This window comes from Podarcis tiliguerta, assembly GCF_965153285.1.
Source record: "Podarcis tiliguerta genome assembly, chromosome: 1".
Classification (NCBI taxonomy): Eukaryota; Metazoa; Chordata; class Lepidosauria; order Squamata; family Lacertidae; genus Podarcis; species Podarcis tiliguerta.
Genome location: NC_139534.1, coordinates 132,977,391 through 132,993,245, shown reverse-complemented (window position 1 = coordinate 132,993,245; position 15,855 = coordinate 132,977,391). Strand labels below are relative to the sequence as shown.

At 47.1% G+C, this 15,855-nt stretch overlaps 1 protein-coding gene across 2 annotated transcripts in view; it reads right to left on the bottom strand.

Moving 5' to 3' along the window:
* MDGA2 (MAM domain containing glycosylphosphatidylinositol anchor 2) overlaps positions 1 to 15,855 on the bottom strand; it is a 379,533-nt gene that overhangs the window by 156,281 nt on the left and 207,397 nt on the right. Inside the window, exon 4 of one of the 2 annotated variants that reach the window (XM_083434972.1) lies at positions 10,156 to 10,364. In XM_083434972.1, coding sequence (XP_083291098.1) covers positions 10,156 to 10,364 — 209 coding nt within the window. The remainder of the gene's footprint in view (positions 1 to 10,155; positions 10,365 to 15,855) is intronic. The other variant, XM_083434973.1, reaches the window with a different exon arrangement.

Below are 15,855 nucleotides of genomic sequence, written 5' to 3'. Positions count from 1 at the left end.
GCTTGCAGAAAAGGCGAGGAAGAACCAACATGATAGGAGTGTATGAAATGATCCCTGGCATGGAGGAAGTGGATAGAGGAATGTTTTGATAAGAGTCTTCTGGATCAGGCCAATGGCCCATCTAGTCCAGCATCCTGCTCTCACAGTGGCCAACCAGATGTCCCCCAGAGGAACCAGCAAACAGGATTCAAGCCCAAAAGCACTCTCCCCTCCTGTGGTTTACAGAAACTTGGATTCATTTTTTTTATTACTTTTTTTTATTACTTTTTTATTGATTTTCAAAAACAAAACAAATTTAAATTAAACTTAAACTTAAACATTCAACCTTTTTTCTCTTCTTATTTACCCTGCGCAATTTCGTGCCCGAACTTCCCTCCTTCTCTGCTTCGGTTTTCCCAATTTACATCCATTACTGCAGATTCTTAATTACATTCTATATACATCACAAGATTTATGTTAGCCCTGCCACAGTTTTTAAACTTCTACAGTTATTTCGTATATACACAACAAATTTACTCCACTCCTCCTCAAACTTTGTCATTTTTTGGTCTCGAATTTTATAACTCATTTTTGCCAATTCAGTATACTTGAATAATTTCGTTTGCCACTCCATTAGGGCTGGTAACTCTTGGGATTTCCACTTTTGGGCCGCAAGAATCCTGGGTCTAGTCACCCACCGACGTCTCCCAAGCTGCAGAGACTGAGGACTGAGAGAAGGAGAGACCTGAGTACTCAGCAGGAGGAGTGCTGGCCTTCGGGCGAAACAGGGAGGTGAGTCGCCAGGGGATCAGGACCAGCCATTACCCCGTCAGAGATAAAAGGCTTTCGGACCCCGCCCCAGGTTGCGGGAGCAACATTGCTGTGTGCCAGATCCTGCCTGAGATCCTGTACCTGTCCTTGCCTGTTTTCCTGCCTTGCGTCCTGCCTTGGCCCTGTTGGACTGACTCCCAGCAGAACCTTTGGATTCAGTACCGGACCTGGACCGCATTTCTCAGGTTACCCCCGGGGCCAGCACGCAGAAGCATATGGCGGCAAGGCATAGCCATCCTGGCTTGTAACCATTGACAGTCTTCTCCTTCTCCATGAATTTGTCTAATCCTCTTTAGAAGACATCCAAGTTGTTGGCCAACTTCTCTGTCCAGAACCTTCCAACTTTCAGTTTCATTGGATGCCTATGAGTTCCAGTTTTACGGGGCGTGGGCGGGACGAATAAAAAGGAAGCACTTCTTCATTTCAGCAAATGAAGAACTTTGGGACTCCATCTCACAGGAGGCAGAGATGACCATCAACCTCTTAGGGCTTTCATAGAGAATTAGACAAATTCGTGGAGGAGAGAGCCATGGGTGGCTCCTGGCCAGGATGACTATGTCCTGCCACCAGCAGGGGGCAGAAATACTTCAGAGTCCTGGTTGCTGGAGGCCACAGGTGCAGAGAGTGCTTTCATTGCCCTCATGTCCCAAAAGATGAACCACTGGCCTGATCTAGCTGAGGTTCTTCTTATGTTCTTTGTAGGACGAATATGTGTTGCGGAATAAAAGAAGGGAAAGTCACCAACACCACCCATGATCATTTTATTGATTCCCACTCCCCTCTCTCCTTTGATAATTTTCAAATACAATTTCTTTCCTCATTCACTAATGGAGAACAGTTTTGCAGGGAATCACCGGAGTTATTTCATACAGCAATATTGTGAGCTGGCCAATGTTTGGCTTGGAACGTAACTACTGGGTTTTGTGATTCTTGGAATACCATAGCAAAAATAGGAGAAAGAAACAAGTTGAAAGTCTCTTAGGAATTGCTGAGATAAAATATGCCCAGAAATGCATATATATTTTTGGAGAAAACCTGTTCCAAAATCCATATGACGTTGTAAAGTTTAATGCAGATTTTCAGGGACTGATTCAGTAACAAGATGGGAGCAGAGTTATGAGACTGAAAACAGACCACTTTCCCCACCTCTACAAATAAAGTATTTTGCATATTAAGTTTATGAAGATATTGAGCAGAGGGGGCAAAACACCCCCCACCCCCCAAAACAGGTTCTACCTCCCAATCAGAGTGGGATCCATGCCATGAAAATTTCAAACATTTGTCAAAAGAATTTTTCTCAGCCAATTTGTGTAATTAGACTTATTATGCCTAATGACTTAATTAGCGTAAACACAGCAAATGTAATCTCATAATTGGGCTCTGCAATTACAATATGTAATGATGATGAAAATTGCTTTTTTGGGGGGTGGGGGTGAGGTCCCCCCTCCTGCCTGCAAACATGTCTGGCCACCCCTCCTCGTAAGGAGAAGTTACGTTCAGTTCAAACCCAATTCATTTGTTTAAGGCATCAGCCTCTTCTAAGTGCATCTATGATTCAAATTGCATATAGCGAATGATACCAATGTTTTGCAACTGGTGGTGGAGTACGGCTTTGGAAACAATTTCACCTAGATTGAAAACCCTGAACTTATTCTTCAAAAATTTAATCATTGCAGACAGCCAGTGATATGAGGAACAAAGATGCACATGGAGTTAGTTGGAAGTCGATTTCTTGGAAGGTGGTGGACTCTCCTTCCCTGGAGGTTTTTAGGCAGAGATTGAATGGTCATCCGTCAGGCCATCAGTCTTTAGCTGTGATTCTTCGTATTGTAGGCGATTGGACTAGATGATCCTTGGGGTAAGTTCTAACTCTACAGTTCTCTGATTCTATGAAGTTGAGCCTGGGAAATGCTGTCTTTGGGTACCTCCCAACTTTACAGTGCTATGATTCTATAATAATTATAATAATAATAATTTATTATTTGTACCCCGCCCAACTGGCTGGGTCTCCCCAGCCACTCTGGGCGGCTTCCAACAAAGATGAAAAATACACTAAAATGTCACATATTAAAAACTTCCCTGAACAGGGCTGCCTTCAGATGTCTTCTGAATGTCAGGCAGTTGTTTATCGCTTTGACACCTGATGGGAGGGCGTTCCACAGGGCAGGCACCACTACCGAGAAGGCCCTCTGCCTGGTTCCCTGTAACTTGGCCTCTCGCCGTGAGGGAACCGCCAGAAGGCCCTCGGAGCTGGACCTCAGTATCCAGGCAGAACGATGGGGGTGGAGATGCTCCTTCAGATATACTGGACTGAGGCCATTTAGGGCTTTCAAGGTCAGCACCAACACTTTGAATTGTGCTCGGAAACGTACTGGGAGCCAATGTAGGTTTTTCAAGACCGGTGTTATGTGGTCTCGGCGGCCGCTCCCAGTCACCAGTCTAGCTGCCACATTCTGGATTAGTTGTAGTTTCCAGGTCACCTTCAAAGGTAGCCCCACGTAGAGCGCATTGCAGTAGTCCAAGCAGGAGATAACTAGAGCATGCACCACTCTGGCAAGACTGTCTGCAGGCAGATAGAGTCTCAGCCTACGTACCAGATGGAGCTGGTAAACAGCTGCCCTGGATACAGATTTGACCTGTGCCTCCATGGACAGCTGTGAGTCCAAAATGACTCCCAGGCTGTGCACCTGGTCCTTCCGGGGCACAGTTACCCCATTCAGGACCAGGGAATCCTCCACACCTGCCCGCCTCATGTCCCCCCAGAACAGTACTTCTGTCTTGTCAGGATTCAACCTCAATCTGTTAGCTGCCATCCAACCTCCAACCACCTCCAGGCACTCACACAGGACCTTCACTGCCTTCACTGCTTCTGATTTAAAAGAGAGGTAGAGCTGGGTATCATCTGCATACTGATTCTAGGACAAGTAGGAAAAGGACAAGGGAAGCAATGGTACTCCTCTATTCCATGAAGTGCTCTTTGGGGAGCTGGCTTCAGATAGCAGGTCCGTTGGCAGACCCAAATGAATCCCTTGCACACGACTGCAGTGCCTGGAGACAGACAGTCAGGTTAACCTCTGGGAGGAACAAAGAGAAGAAACGCCCTGGTATGCCTGTATCAGCACAACCGTACGCCTTCCTCTGCCCCAGCTGCAACAAAACATGTCTCTCCCATATCGGTCTCTACTGCCACAGCAGGCGCTGTGACCTTCCAACAGTTTCGCTTCACCCTCAGCGGTGCACTCCTCCATTGTCTCATGAGACAGACGGATGCCAAACAATTCCATCTTCATATTTTAATGCCTGAGTGATTGCTTTCAATGCTGGTGAACCACTTAGTGTCCTATTTTGGAATTAAGTGATTGATAATGCTAATAATAGGATGCGGGTGGCAGTGTAGTCTAAACCACAGAGCCCAGGGCTCGCCGATCAGAAGGTCAGCGGTTCGAATCCCTGCGACGGGGTGAGCTCCCATTGTTCTGTCCCAGCTCCTGCACACCTAGCAGTTCGAAAGCATGTCAAAGTGCAAGTAGATAAATAGGTGCTGCTCCGGCGGGAAGGTAAACAGTGTTTCTGTGCGCTGCTCTGGTTTCACCAGAAGCGGCTTAGTCATGCTGGCCACATGATCTGGAAAAATTGTCTGTGGACAAATGCCAGCTCCCTCGGCCTGTAAAGTGAGATGAGCGCTGCAACCCCAGAGTCGTTTGCAACTGGACTAAACAGTTAGGGTTTCCTTTATCTTTATCTTTAATGCTAATAATAATTATAATAAATAATAACAACAATAATACATAAGTAAAAGGTAAAGGTAAAGGAACCCTGGATGGTTAAATCCAGTCAAAGGCGACTATGGGGTTGCAGCACTCATCTGGCTTTCAGGCTAAGGGAGCCAGTGTTTGTCCACAGGCAGGTTTCTAGGCCATGTGGCCAGTAGGACTGAACTGCTTCTGGTGCACTGGGACACCGTGACGGAAACCAGAGCGCACAGAAAAGCCTTTTACCTTCCTGCTGCAGTGGTACCTATTTATCTACTTGCACTGGTGTGCTTTCGGACTGCTAGGTTGGCAGGAGCTGGGTCAGAGCAACGGGAGCTCGCCCCGTCACGGGGATTCGAACCACCGACTTTCTGATCAGCAAGCCCAAGAGGCTCAGTGGTTTAGACCACAGTGCCACCTGCGTTAATTAATACATAATACATTAAAACATAAGTATCAGCACTGCTGATAGGGCTGACAGCATTCCAGTTCATTCCAGCAGGATCTGGGACCTTTGCAAAGGGTGAACCGATAGGTCTACTCTCTCTAGTCCAATATTGCCTACACTGGCTTGCAGCAGCCCTGGAAAGTCAGCATCCAGGCAGCCTTTTCAATGATCCTCTTTAAAAAGAACAACGATAACTGGAGCCTTGCATGTTGTACATGGAAATCATGCATTAAGCTTCAGACCACCCCAACCCCCGGCATCAAGGCAGATTTGTGGGGAGCATTGGCGATTCTTAAACTTTTAATTACATTTTGTCCTTTTTATAAACATCTTTCCAATCTCACCCTCACCCAGGGAGAGATACACTAATTCAAGCTGACCTCTGATAAATATAGAAAAGGTTAGCGATAAGCCTTCAGTTATCAAGGCGGCAACTTGATTTGTTCATTAAATTCAAAGCAGAGAACGAATCCCAGGCAGGAGCCTAAAAAGCTCAGCGCTATTCCAAAATGGAATCTAATTTAATGTGACATATCATATAACCCGGTAAGAACTTATCTAATAAAGGAGATAATAATAAACATTTCCGTATCGCGGCATTATTAGGTGAGGAATCCCAGCTCGCAAGGAGCCCTTCACTTTTAATTAAATGCTCAAAAGAGCAGCCAGTCAGCCTGTTTGTGTCCGTCCCTCCAATAATAATTAATAAATTAATAAATTGTGAATCACCCACGCGGCATGAAGATGAAATCCAGCGGCTGAGATCGCTTTTGACAGGGCAATCTCCCCACCGGATTACGGGGCCTTGTCAATTTCTTGGGGGGTGGGGGGAGAACGCTTCCTATCAACGCACCTTGACATTTGGGCAGCTAATGCTTTGACGTTATGGATTACTGCCTTGCATTTATGTCCCAACCTTTTCCTCCAAGGAGGCGAACGCAGTTCTTCCAGTCTCATTTAATGACACAACAACCCTGCAAGGTGGGTTAGGCTGAGAAAGGCAGTGAGCGATCCCTAAGGGGAGTTTCTTAATGTTTAATGCTGTGTTGAGTTTTTAATATTCGGTTGGAAGCTGCCCAGAGTGGCTGGGTTTCCCCAGCCAGATGGGCAGGATATAAATAATAAATTATTATTATTATTATTATTATTATTATTATTATTAGGTCCCACCCGGGCTCCTCCATTCGCATCTGTAGCGGAATCAGATGGATACCACCACCATCCGTACGCTGCTGGCAAACCACTATGTACAGCGCATGAGCGTTGTTGTTACGTACAGTGCATGTGTGCGACGCTGTACATAGCAGTTTGCTGCCAGCGACGGAGGATCCTCCACATGCGGCTGTGGCGGCGCAATGGCTGCTTACGCCACCGCAAGCCCCCACACGGTGCCTTCTTGTCACCCCCCCCCAGACATGGCACCCGCACTGCCCCTGCACTGCCCCCCCTTGCGACGCCACTGCCTCAGAGGATGATCTCAAGGTCTGAGTAGGTTCATATGGGGAGAAGCTGTCCTTGAGGGATTGCGCTCCTCAATGGCACATTTTCTCACCACACCAAAAAATCTGTCCGTCTTTTGCACCTTGCTCTGGTTGGTAGAACTTGGGGTTCTACTACTAAAATTAAAAATAAATATCTGACTAGCCTCGAGGTCTCTCCATTCTGGGTGTAAAGTACAGTCATACCTCAGGTTACAGACGCTTCAGGTTGCGTTTTTTTGGGTTACGGACATGCCGAAACCTGGAAGTACCGGAACAAGTTACTTCTGGGTTTCGGCGGTCGCACATGCGCAGAAGCGCTAGGTCACGCTTTGCACATGCGCAGAAGGTCCGAATCGCAACCTGTGTGTGTGCAGACGCGCCACTGCGGGTTGCGAATGTGCCTCCCACACGGATCACATTTGCATCCCGAGTGTCCACCGTATCTCGTGTGCTTGTTCTGTTGAAAATTATTGGTGCTACTGTTGCTCTTAGTTTTATTTTGCACAATTACAGTGGTACCTTGGGTTACGAACTTAATTCATTCTGGAGGTCCGTTCTTAACCCAAAACCATTCTTAACCTGAAGTGCGCTTTCGCTAATGAGGCCTCCTGCTGCTGCCACGCTCCCACCATGTGATTTCTGTTCTTATCCTGGGGCAAAGTTCTCAACCCAAAGTATTTGTAACCTTAAACATTTGTAACCCGAGGTACCACTGTATTTTAAAATGCATTTTAAAATGTCGGTGCGGTCTAGTGGTTAGAGTTTTGGACCAGGACCTGGGGGTGCTGTGTTCAAATCTCCGCTTGGCCATGAAGCTCACTGCGTGTGGCCTCTCAAGGATTAAATAAGGAAAAGCAGAGATATAAATAGAATAAACAAAAAATTGTCCACAGCAGAAGACTATCCACATTTCAGTTCCAGCAAGGAGCCTCTCCTGAGCAGGGGCCCTATCCTGCAGAGCATTGCGGGTGATCCCAACCCGGGAAGAAGGCTGCAACTTCCTAAAATGTCCCTAAGGAAGGGAGTCCAATCCCACGGTGTTGAACCTGGCCCAATCCCTCCTCCTTCTTGAGGTCCCATCGCTGCCTCATCCTCAGCAAGGCTTTGCCAGCGATTCTGAGCAATATAAAGCTGTCAGGTGCAATAAAGGATGAAAGCGATGGGCCTTTCCGAGCCATTAGTTGAGAATTATCTATGAAAGTTGAAAGTTGTTCTGCGCCGGGTTGCTGATTGTACACTCAGCATCTCATTTGTTGCCTCTCGTCGGTTCTCGCGCCTCGATCCCAGGAGCTGCGGCTCCGCCAAGCGGGGAAGGGTCTGGAGCCGAACGGGATGCTCACATTGGGAAGGCAGCTCATGCGCCGGAGGATCTGGCCCAAGAGAGAATCACGGAAACGTAGAATTGTAAGTGGTCCCCAAGGGGCATCTAGTCCAATCGGCTCCAATGCAGGAATCACAGGTGCAGATGTTGTATCTGCAGCTGTCGCCAGATGATAGAAAGATAGAATCAAAGAAGCATAGAACTGTAGCGTTGGAAGGGGCCCCCCAAGGTGTCAGGAACTCGTCCTACACTCGAGTAGGACCCTGGCAGAGACACGTGCCCGACTGGCATGTTCCCTCCCTCCTGGTTGATCATTTGGGAGCTTCAAAAGCTTTCTTCTGCCTGAATATCACAGTGACCGATGCCAACTGACACCAGTACACTCAGGGATCCGCAGAGATTGCGCAGCTTGCGTGACAGACCTCAGCAACTCAGCGTTTTGGCTAATCTACTTTATTTACATATAAACACACACGGAGCACTGCAACATGGCTCCCTCTCTCTCTAGCATCAGACAGCAAAGAGAAAAAGAACAAAGGACAACAGTCCCACTTCACGGAACACAGGAACACAAACATCCTGTCTCCGTCACTTCCCACACAGTAGAGTCAGATAGTTGAAGACGGCTCTTATGTTAAGGTTACCAGACATCCCCGTTTCCCGAGGACAGTCCCCAGATTTACAGTTTTCCCAGCATCCACATGTACATAGAGAACAATAAGTGTCCCCGGATTCATTGAAAAAATCTGGTAGCCTTATCTTATGTGTCCTCTCCTCTACATATGCAACTCCCTCATCCCTTCCTCCTCAGGCTTGCTTTGCAGACTCCTGATCATATGGACCTTGGGTGGTGGTTTCCTGAGCTCTGTTTTGGATCATGGAGACAAACTGATTCTCCACATTGAACCTTGCATCTTGAGACTAGGCCGCACCTCGAACCCCAGCCTTTTGCATACGTTTTTGGGTGAAAGGTTTTACAACCTCGGACCGAGACCCTTGTCCCTGAGGGCACCCCATGGAGCATGACAGGGTGTTACAGAGGGAAAGAGAACAGGTGACACCCCACCTTACGGGGTCCTCACTGTGAGATCACATTCAGCCGGTGCTATACCAGCTGCACTGGCTCCCCCTGGGGTACAGGATCAGGTTTAAGGTGCTGATTTTAACCTATACAGCCTAGGACCCTCGTACCTATGGGACCGCCTCTCCCGGTATGCCCCACAGAGAACCTTAGGGTATTCAAAGAAAAACTTATTGGAGGTCCCGGGCCATGGAGAGGTTAGGCTGGCCTCAACCAGAGCCAGGGCCTTTTCAGAACTGGCCCCGATCTGGTGGAACGCTCTGTCACAAGAGACTAGGGCCCTGCGGGACTTGACATCTTTCCGCAGGGCCTGCAAGACGGAGCTGTTCTGCCTGGCCTTTGGTTTGGACTCAGTCTGACTCCCTCTCCCCTTTCATAAGAACTTACATGAAAGTGGCCTCCCAATTTTTCTCACAGGCCCATATAAGTTCAGCACAAACCGTTGGGCCTGGTGAGCATTCAAGGTCCCCAACCCTAATCTGCGGGTTGCCATCTGATTGGATTTTATTCTGATCCTGATCTGATTTGAGGATGTATTTTAATTGATTGTCTGATTTTATGTTAATGTATTATACATTTGATCTTATCCGCTCTGAGCCCGGCTTCGGCTGGGGAGGGCGGGATATAAATAAATTTTATTATTATTATTATTATTAACCCACTTTTGTCAGAATTGCGCAGCCCCCAAGCACTTTCACAGTATAGGATGCACCACTCTGACCCCCAAAGCTTGTCCACCCTGGCCCTAGAGGACAAACCCAGAAGCAGGGCATCCCTGGCAGATCTTACCTGGCCAGGTACTCTCTAGGAAGGGAGCAGCAAGGTTTACCTTGCCTGGGCCGGTTCACTGTAGCGGAGATCCCTCCATGGGCCAAAATGTGTGCGGCTGTGATTTCTGGCGTCTGTGTCACAGAAGCAAGTCCCTGCGCCGCGCTGCGCTGCACCCATTTAGCGCAGCACACGGTGACTTGCCCGAGCAGGCGGCTCAGTTCAGGGGTGGCTCGTGGGCCAGTTAAACGACCCCCAAGGGCTGCTTGTGGCCCATAGGCCTTAGGTTGCCGACCCCTGCTCTAAGATGAGCCTTTACAAGATTTAAACCTGGCATTCAGTGGAACCCAGAAACATACCGGCCACTAGTGCAGCTCTTTTGTCACCGGTCTGCCTTGCTTTCGCCTCAACCCACATGCCCATTTGAAAGGCGTTTCTGCAGAAATTGAAATGACATTGATAAGAGTAGTAAGTAAGAAAAAGTATGACTGTACCTTGATTCCTACCTGGGTAAAGAAGGGCTCGTAAATTTCAACCCCCTTGTCGGATCCTTGGAGCAGCACCTCCTGCCCTCGCCGCCAGCTGTACCGGACAGGTGGGTTGGAATTGGCCACACACCTGAGGAACACCGTCCGCTCATAGTAAAACTGCTCCTTGGCTTCCCCTATGCTCTGGTGGACGGTCACAATTGGGTCGTCCAGATCTGGAAAGGGAAGGAGGAGGAAGCAGGAGGTTAGCAGAGGCATAGGGCTCCCTTGTTTCAATAATAATAATAATAATAATAATAATAATAATAATAATAATAGTTTATTACTTATACCCTGCCCATCTGACTGGGTTTCCCCAGCCACTCTGGGCTGCTTCCAATAAGAGATTAAAAATGCATTAAGACACCAGTCATTAAAAACTTCCCTAAACCGGGCTGCCTTCAGATGTCTCCTAAACGTCAGAGAGATGTCTATTTCCTTGACATCTGATGGGAGGGCGTTCCACAGGGCAGTCACCACCACCGAGAAGGCCCTCTGCCTGTTTCCCTGTAAATTTGCTTCTTGCAGGGAGGTAACCGCCAGAAGGTCCTCTGTGCTGGACCTCAGTAGCTGAGCAATGGGGTGGAGACGTTACTTCAGGTATATTGGACCGAGGCCATTTAGGGCTTTAAAGGTCAGCACCAACACTTTGAATTGTGCTCGGAAACGTACTGGGATCCAATGTAGGTCTTTCAAGACCGGTGTTATGTAGTGTCTGCAGCCGCTCCCATTCCCCAGTCTAGCTGCAGCGTTCTGGATTAGTTATAGTTTCCGGGTCACCTTCAAAGGTCGCCCCACGTAGAGCGCATTGCAGTAGTCCAAGCGGGAGATAACCAGAGCATGCACCACTCTGTCGAGACAGTCTGTGGGCAGGGATGGTCTCATCCTGTGCACCAGATGGAGCTGACAGACAGCTGCCTTGGACACAGAATTGACCTGTGCCTCCATGGACAGCTGTGAGTCCAAAATGACTTCTAAACAGGGTTATAGCATGTGTTCTTTATAGATGATTCAGGTTGCATCTTAAGGTGAATCTACCACATTAAGCCTTTCCAAACAATGGGGGGAACACAACACAACCGTCTTTCGAATTTTGCACTTTTGCAATGTCGTTCTTGAACCAAGCAATGCTACCAAAATGCATTTATCACAGGAAATAAAAATGAATATGATTGTGAAAGCAACATATGAAAATGCATTTTCCCCCCAAATGCTGATAAATTTCTGTGTTGATTCCTGCAGAAGTCTGGAGAACTAAATTTAAGATTGGGGGGGAAATGAGAAACCTTATTTTTCACTTATTTATTCACTTTGTTTGCCGAGCTTCATCTGAAGTCCTGAGGGCAGTTCACAACAGAAAAATGCAAAAGGGGAATATAAAACACATAACAAATTGTAGTTTGAAGAAGCTCCTGAGAATTCCATAGGAGAAACGCTTGCAGGATTTCAGCTCCGGGGCTTCCTTGGGCGAGAAAATGTCTGCTCAGCAAACTCAAAGCTGTGTCTCTCTGCCCAGACCCCGAGGTGCAAGACTTACTCCTAAGTAATCATATATAGGATCGAGCTGCAAACCTGAGCATAGTGATGCCCAGGGCAATGAGCTTCACGACCTTTTCCTGCCTCACGGCCTTTGGATTCTGTACCTTTTGCCGGGAGTGTAATCTAAAGCCTTGCTTCCAGCAAATGTCCCTACAGAGGGTTGTAACTTCTCTCCCGGCTGCAGCAATTAAGATCCAATTCGGGGACCGAAAATATAGTTCAGCTGCCTCATTAATTTCCGTGCTACCTTCGGAGTCGAGTTTCCTCTGGCCTCTCTGCAGACAGGCCAGCCTTCTTATTGCAATGCCACTTTCAATATCCATCCAAGGTAGATACCCAAATCGTATCGCCATCGAAAGAAGATTTGGCGAAATATTATTATGCCCCCCCTTGTGTTTAATTCAGCATAGGAGGCAGGATTGGACCCAGGGCTGGATTGAGGTTTGATGAGGCCCTAAGCTCCTGAAGGTAACAGGGCCCTTGATATGTCCAGCTGTCCTTTTTCAACAACAAGTTGTTGCTGTTTTGTGTGTGGAATATATGCTATATGGTCATTGATGGACCTCATAGGTGTCTAAAGCCATTTGCACATAACAAAATATGTATTTTATCAAAGTTATTGTTGAATTACATCCAGTTTTTCCTCCTTTAAACTTTTTTGGGGACTTCACAAGAGAGTGGGACCCTAAGATTTTCTTGTTTAAAGGTAAAGGTACTCCATAACCGTTAGGTCCAGTCACGGGCAACTCTGGGGTTGCGGCGCTCATCACGTTCCATAGGCCGAAGGAGCCGGCGTTTGTCTGCAGACAGTTTTTCCGGGTCATGTGGCCAGCATGACTAAGCCACTTCTGGCGAAACCAGAGCAATGCACAGAAACGCCATTTACCTTCCCGCCGGAGTGGTACCTATTTATCTACTTGCACTTGACGTGCTTTCAAACTGGTAGGTGGGCAGGGGCATATAGCTTATACGTAAATCCTGCACTGGTCGGACCACTGTTGGGAATAGGGGATCTTATTTTTAAAAATGGCTGCCTCTTGTGTGTCCTTGACACACTAAGGACATGAGGACATGAAAAGAGCCTGCTGGATCAGGCCACTGACCTCTCTAGTCCAGCATCTTGTTCTCACAGCAACCAGCCACATTCCCATGGGAAATCCACAAACAGAATTTGAGGCATCTGATCAAAGATCTGTATTTTAAATTGGGCTTAAAAATATATTTTCAGATGCTTGCTCCAGGCTAGGCAGTAAAAGTTGCTGAGTGCCTTGGCAGTTGTTTATTTTTCTGAACAGGGCCCCTCATTGATTTGTTGCAGTACCTCAAAGTTGTAAAAAGGAGCAAAAGCTGGGAACAAAGGTCATACAAATTACAGAATACAATCCAAGCTGCAAAAACATTAATTAGAGTTGGTAATTACTCAGACTCAGCCATATCTTCCCAAGGTTTAAGGTATCCTGAGAAGGTTAAAGGGGCAAAGAGCTAATAGCAACAACAGCTGCAGCCTGGTGAGGAAGAGAGACTGCTCTGAGGTTGCTTTTAGGTCACTTTGGAAACTGTTTTTTACTAATCGTTTCTTCTAAAAATCTATCTGTGTTATATATATGAAATGTATTGACTTTAGTGTAATTATGCAAAATCTAGAAAGTAAGAAATGTTAGATTCTTATGTTAGATTCTTATTTCATTGATGGGGTGTGAGAAGGTGAACCCAAGACCTCTGTTTATATGACAAAATTTGAAACCATGAGCCATCTGTTTTAGCCATTTGCCCCTGTTGCCAAGGGCAGAAGAGCAAAGAGCAGAAGAGCAAAGGGCATAGGGTGATCTGATAATTAAGATGCCTTGTCAAGGCAAATGTAAGATATATGATAGAAGGAAATATAGCTCTTTGTCTCCCATAAAAGGTAATAGGAAATGGGTGTATCTTTTATGATTGGTTCTAGCAAACAGCCAATAGGAATTTCAACCAGGCTGATTGGACAGAGGCAGCCAAAGGAGGAGTAAGGAGGCTGGGCTGAGGGAATATAAGTGCTGGTCACCAGGGCTGGGGTGTGCAGAGCTTTTGGTAAATATACCACTGTGCCAATCATTTATTTGTCTGACAAATAAATTATTATTTTAATTTCTCTATTGCTGCGTTGAATATTTCATTCCAGCTAAGTGTTAACCACAAGCAGGGTGCTACAAATTCAAGCGCAAGAGCAACTCTCCCCTCCTGCTGTTTCCATCAGCTGTGATTCAGAAGCATGGCAATGGATGCACAGCCCAGCCGTTGTGGCTGGTAGCCAGCGCAGTCTTTAGCATATGCGCCGCCGGGGTGCAGAGATCCGCCCAGCGCCCCCAAATTTAGTTTAGCCCCCAAATTAACTGAGAATGACAAGCACTGTTGTTGACTCATCTGACAAGTGCCACCATTGTGAACGACAAGCGTCACCACTGGCGTGGCGCGTCTTTGATAAACGAGCGCACAAAGTCGAAAGCCCTTTAGTGAAACAGCAGGTATACATTTCGGTAATACCCAGGTATATATGTATTTTGTTTTTCTAGCTTGATCAAAATTATTTATTATTTCATAACAGATAGATAGTTAAGAGCTTAGGCGGCTTCAGCGCCTGGCGCCCCCCAGAATTTGGCGCCCACGTGCCCTGCAACCCTTGCACCCCCGGGTAAAGACAGCCCTGCTGATACCCACTGGTAGTCATCTCCTCCGTGAATTTATCCTCTTATAAAGGTAAAGGTAAAGGTACCCCTGCCCGTACGGGCCAGTCTTGACAGACTCTAGGGTTGTGCGCCCATCTCACTCAAGAGGCCGGGGGCCAGCGCTGTCCGGAGACACTTCCGGGTCACGTGGCCAGCATGACATCGCTGCTCTGGCGAGCCAGAGCCGCACACGGAAACGCCGTTTACCTTCCCGCTAGTAAGCGGTCCCTATTTATCTACTTGCACCTGGGAGTGCTTTCGAACTGCTAGGTTGGCAGGCGCTGGGACCGAACAATGGGAGCGCACCCCGCCACAGGGATTCAAACCACCGACCTTTCGATCGGCAAGCCCTAGGTGCTGAGGCTTTTACCCACAGCGCCACCCGCGTCCCATCTCCTCCGTGAATTTATCCTCTTATAACGCCATCTAAATTGGTGGCCATCACTTCCTCCTGTGGCAGGAAGTTCCACAGCTTAACTCCGAAGAAGAACTTTATTTTAGCTCTCCTGAACCTTCCGACATTCGGCACTCCTTGGATGCCCATGAGTTCGCGTGGGGAGGAAAACTTTTCTCTACGCGCTTTCATAGAATCACAAAATGGTACAGTTGGAAGGGACCCCGAGATTCATCTAGTCCAGCCCCCTTGCAAGGCAGGAATCTCAGCATCCGGGACAGATAGCCATCCACCCTCTGCTTAAAAACCTGCAAGGAAGGTTTGTAAACTTTATTTTAGTGTAAAACTGGGGCAATTCTCCCTCGTTTCAAAGTGGGGAATCCTTCTTCCACGGTAACTCGTTCTGAACTTGGAGCCTCCTTGCAGTGAGAGATCATTAGCAGAGGCTGAAGGACAAGAAGTGATTGGCAGGTGTTTGGGGTTTGGTTTTTTTTTTGCTGTTAATGAGCCTTTGCCTTGCCTCATATAACCAATGGCAGGCCAGCCCCGGGGGACTTTAAATCACGAAGGCCTGCTACAATGGGTATCTTTGCAATGTTCATTTAATTAAAGTGTGGTTAATTTTTTAACAGAGCTACATCCATTATTAGTCACGCATGTTAGCAGTAAGATTTTTCTTTCTGGAAACACATCCCTGAGACCTATTTTTTCCCCTCCCACAAAGGCTGGTGGCACCGCAATTAGCTCAATAAAACATATTAATTAGTTCTTTTCCAAATGGAGACAAAATGCAAATGAGCTCTCCAGCCCATTAATTTGTAACTAAAAAAAACAAAAACCCAACTACTGTGAGCTTGTTCTGGTGCAGTTTGTGCAGTTTGCTTCCGCTGGACTTCAAGCAAGCTGAATCTCTGGTCCGATATAGGCTCCATCTGTAGCTTTGTGCAATTGGTGATCTGAAATATCAACCTCCCATTTCTAAATCAGAGATGATAAAAAGATAATAATGGATTCTCATTAAAAAAAACAAAC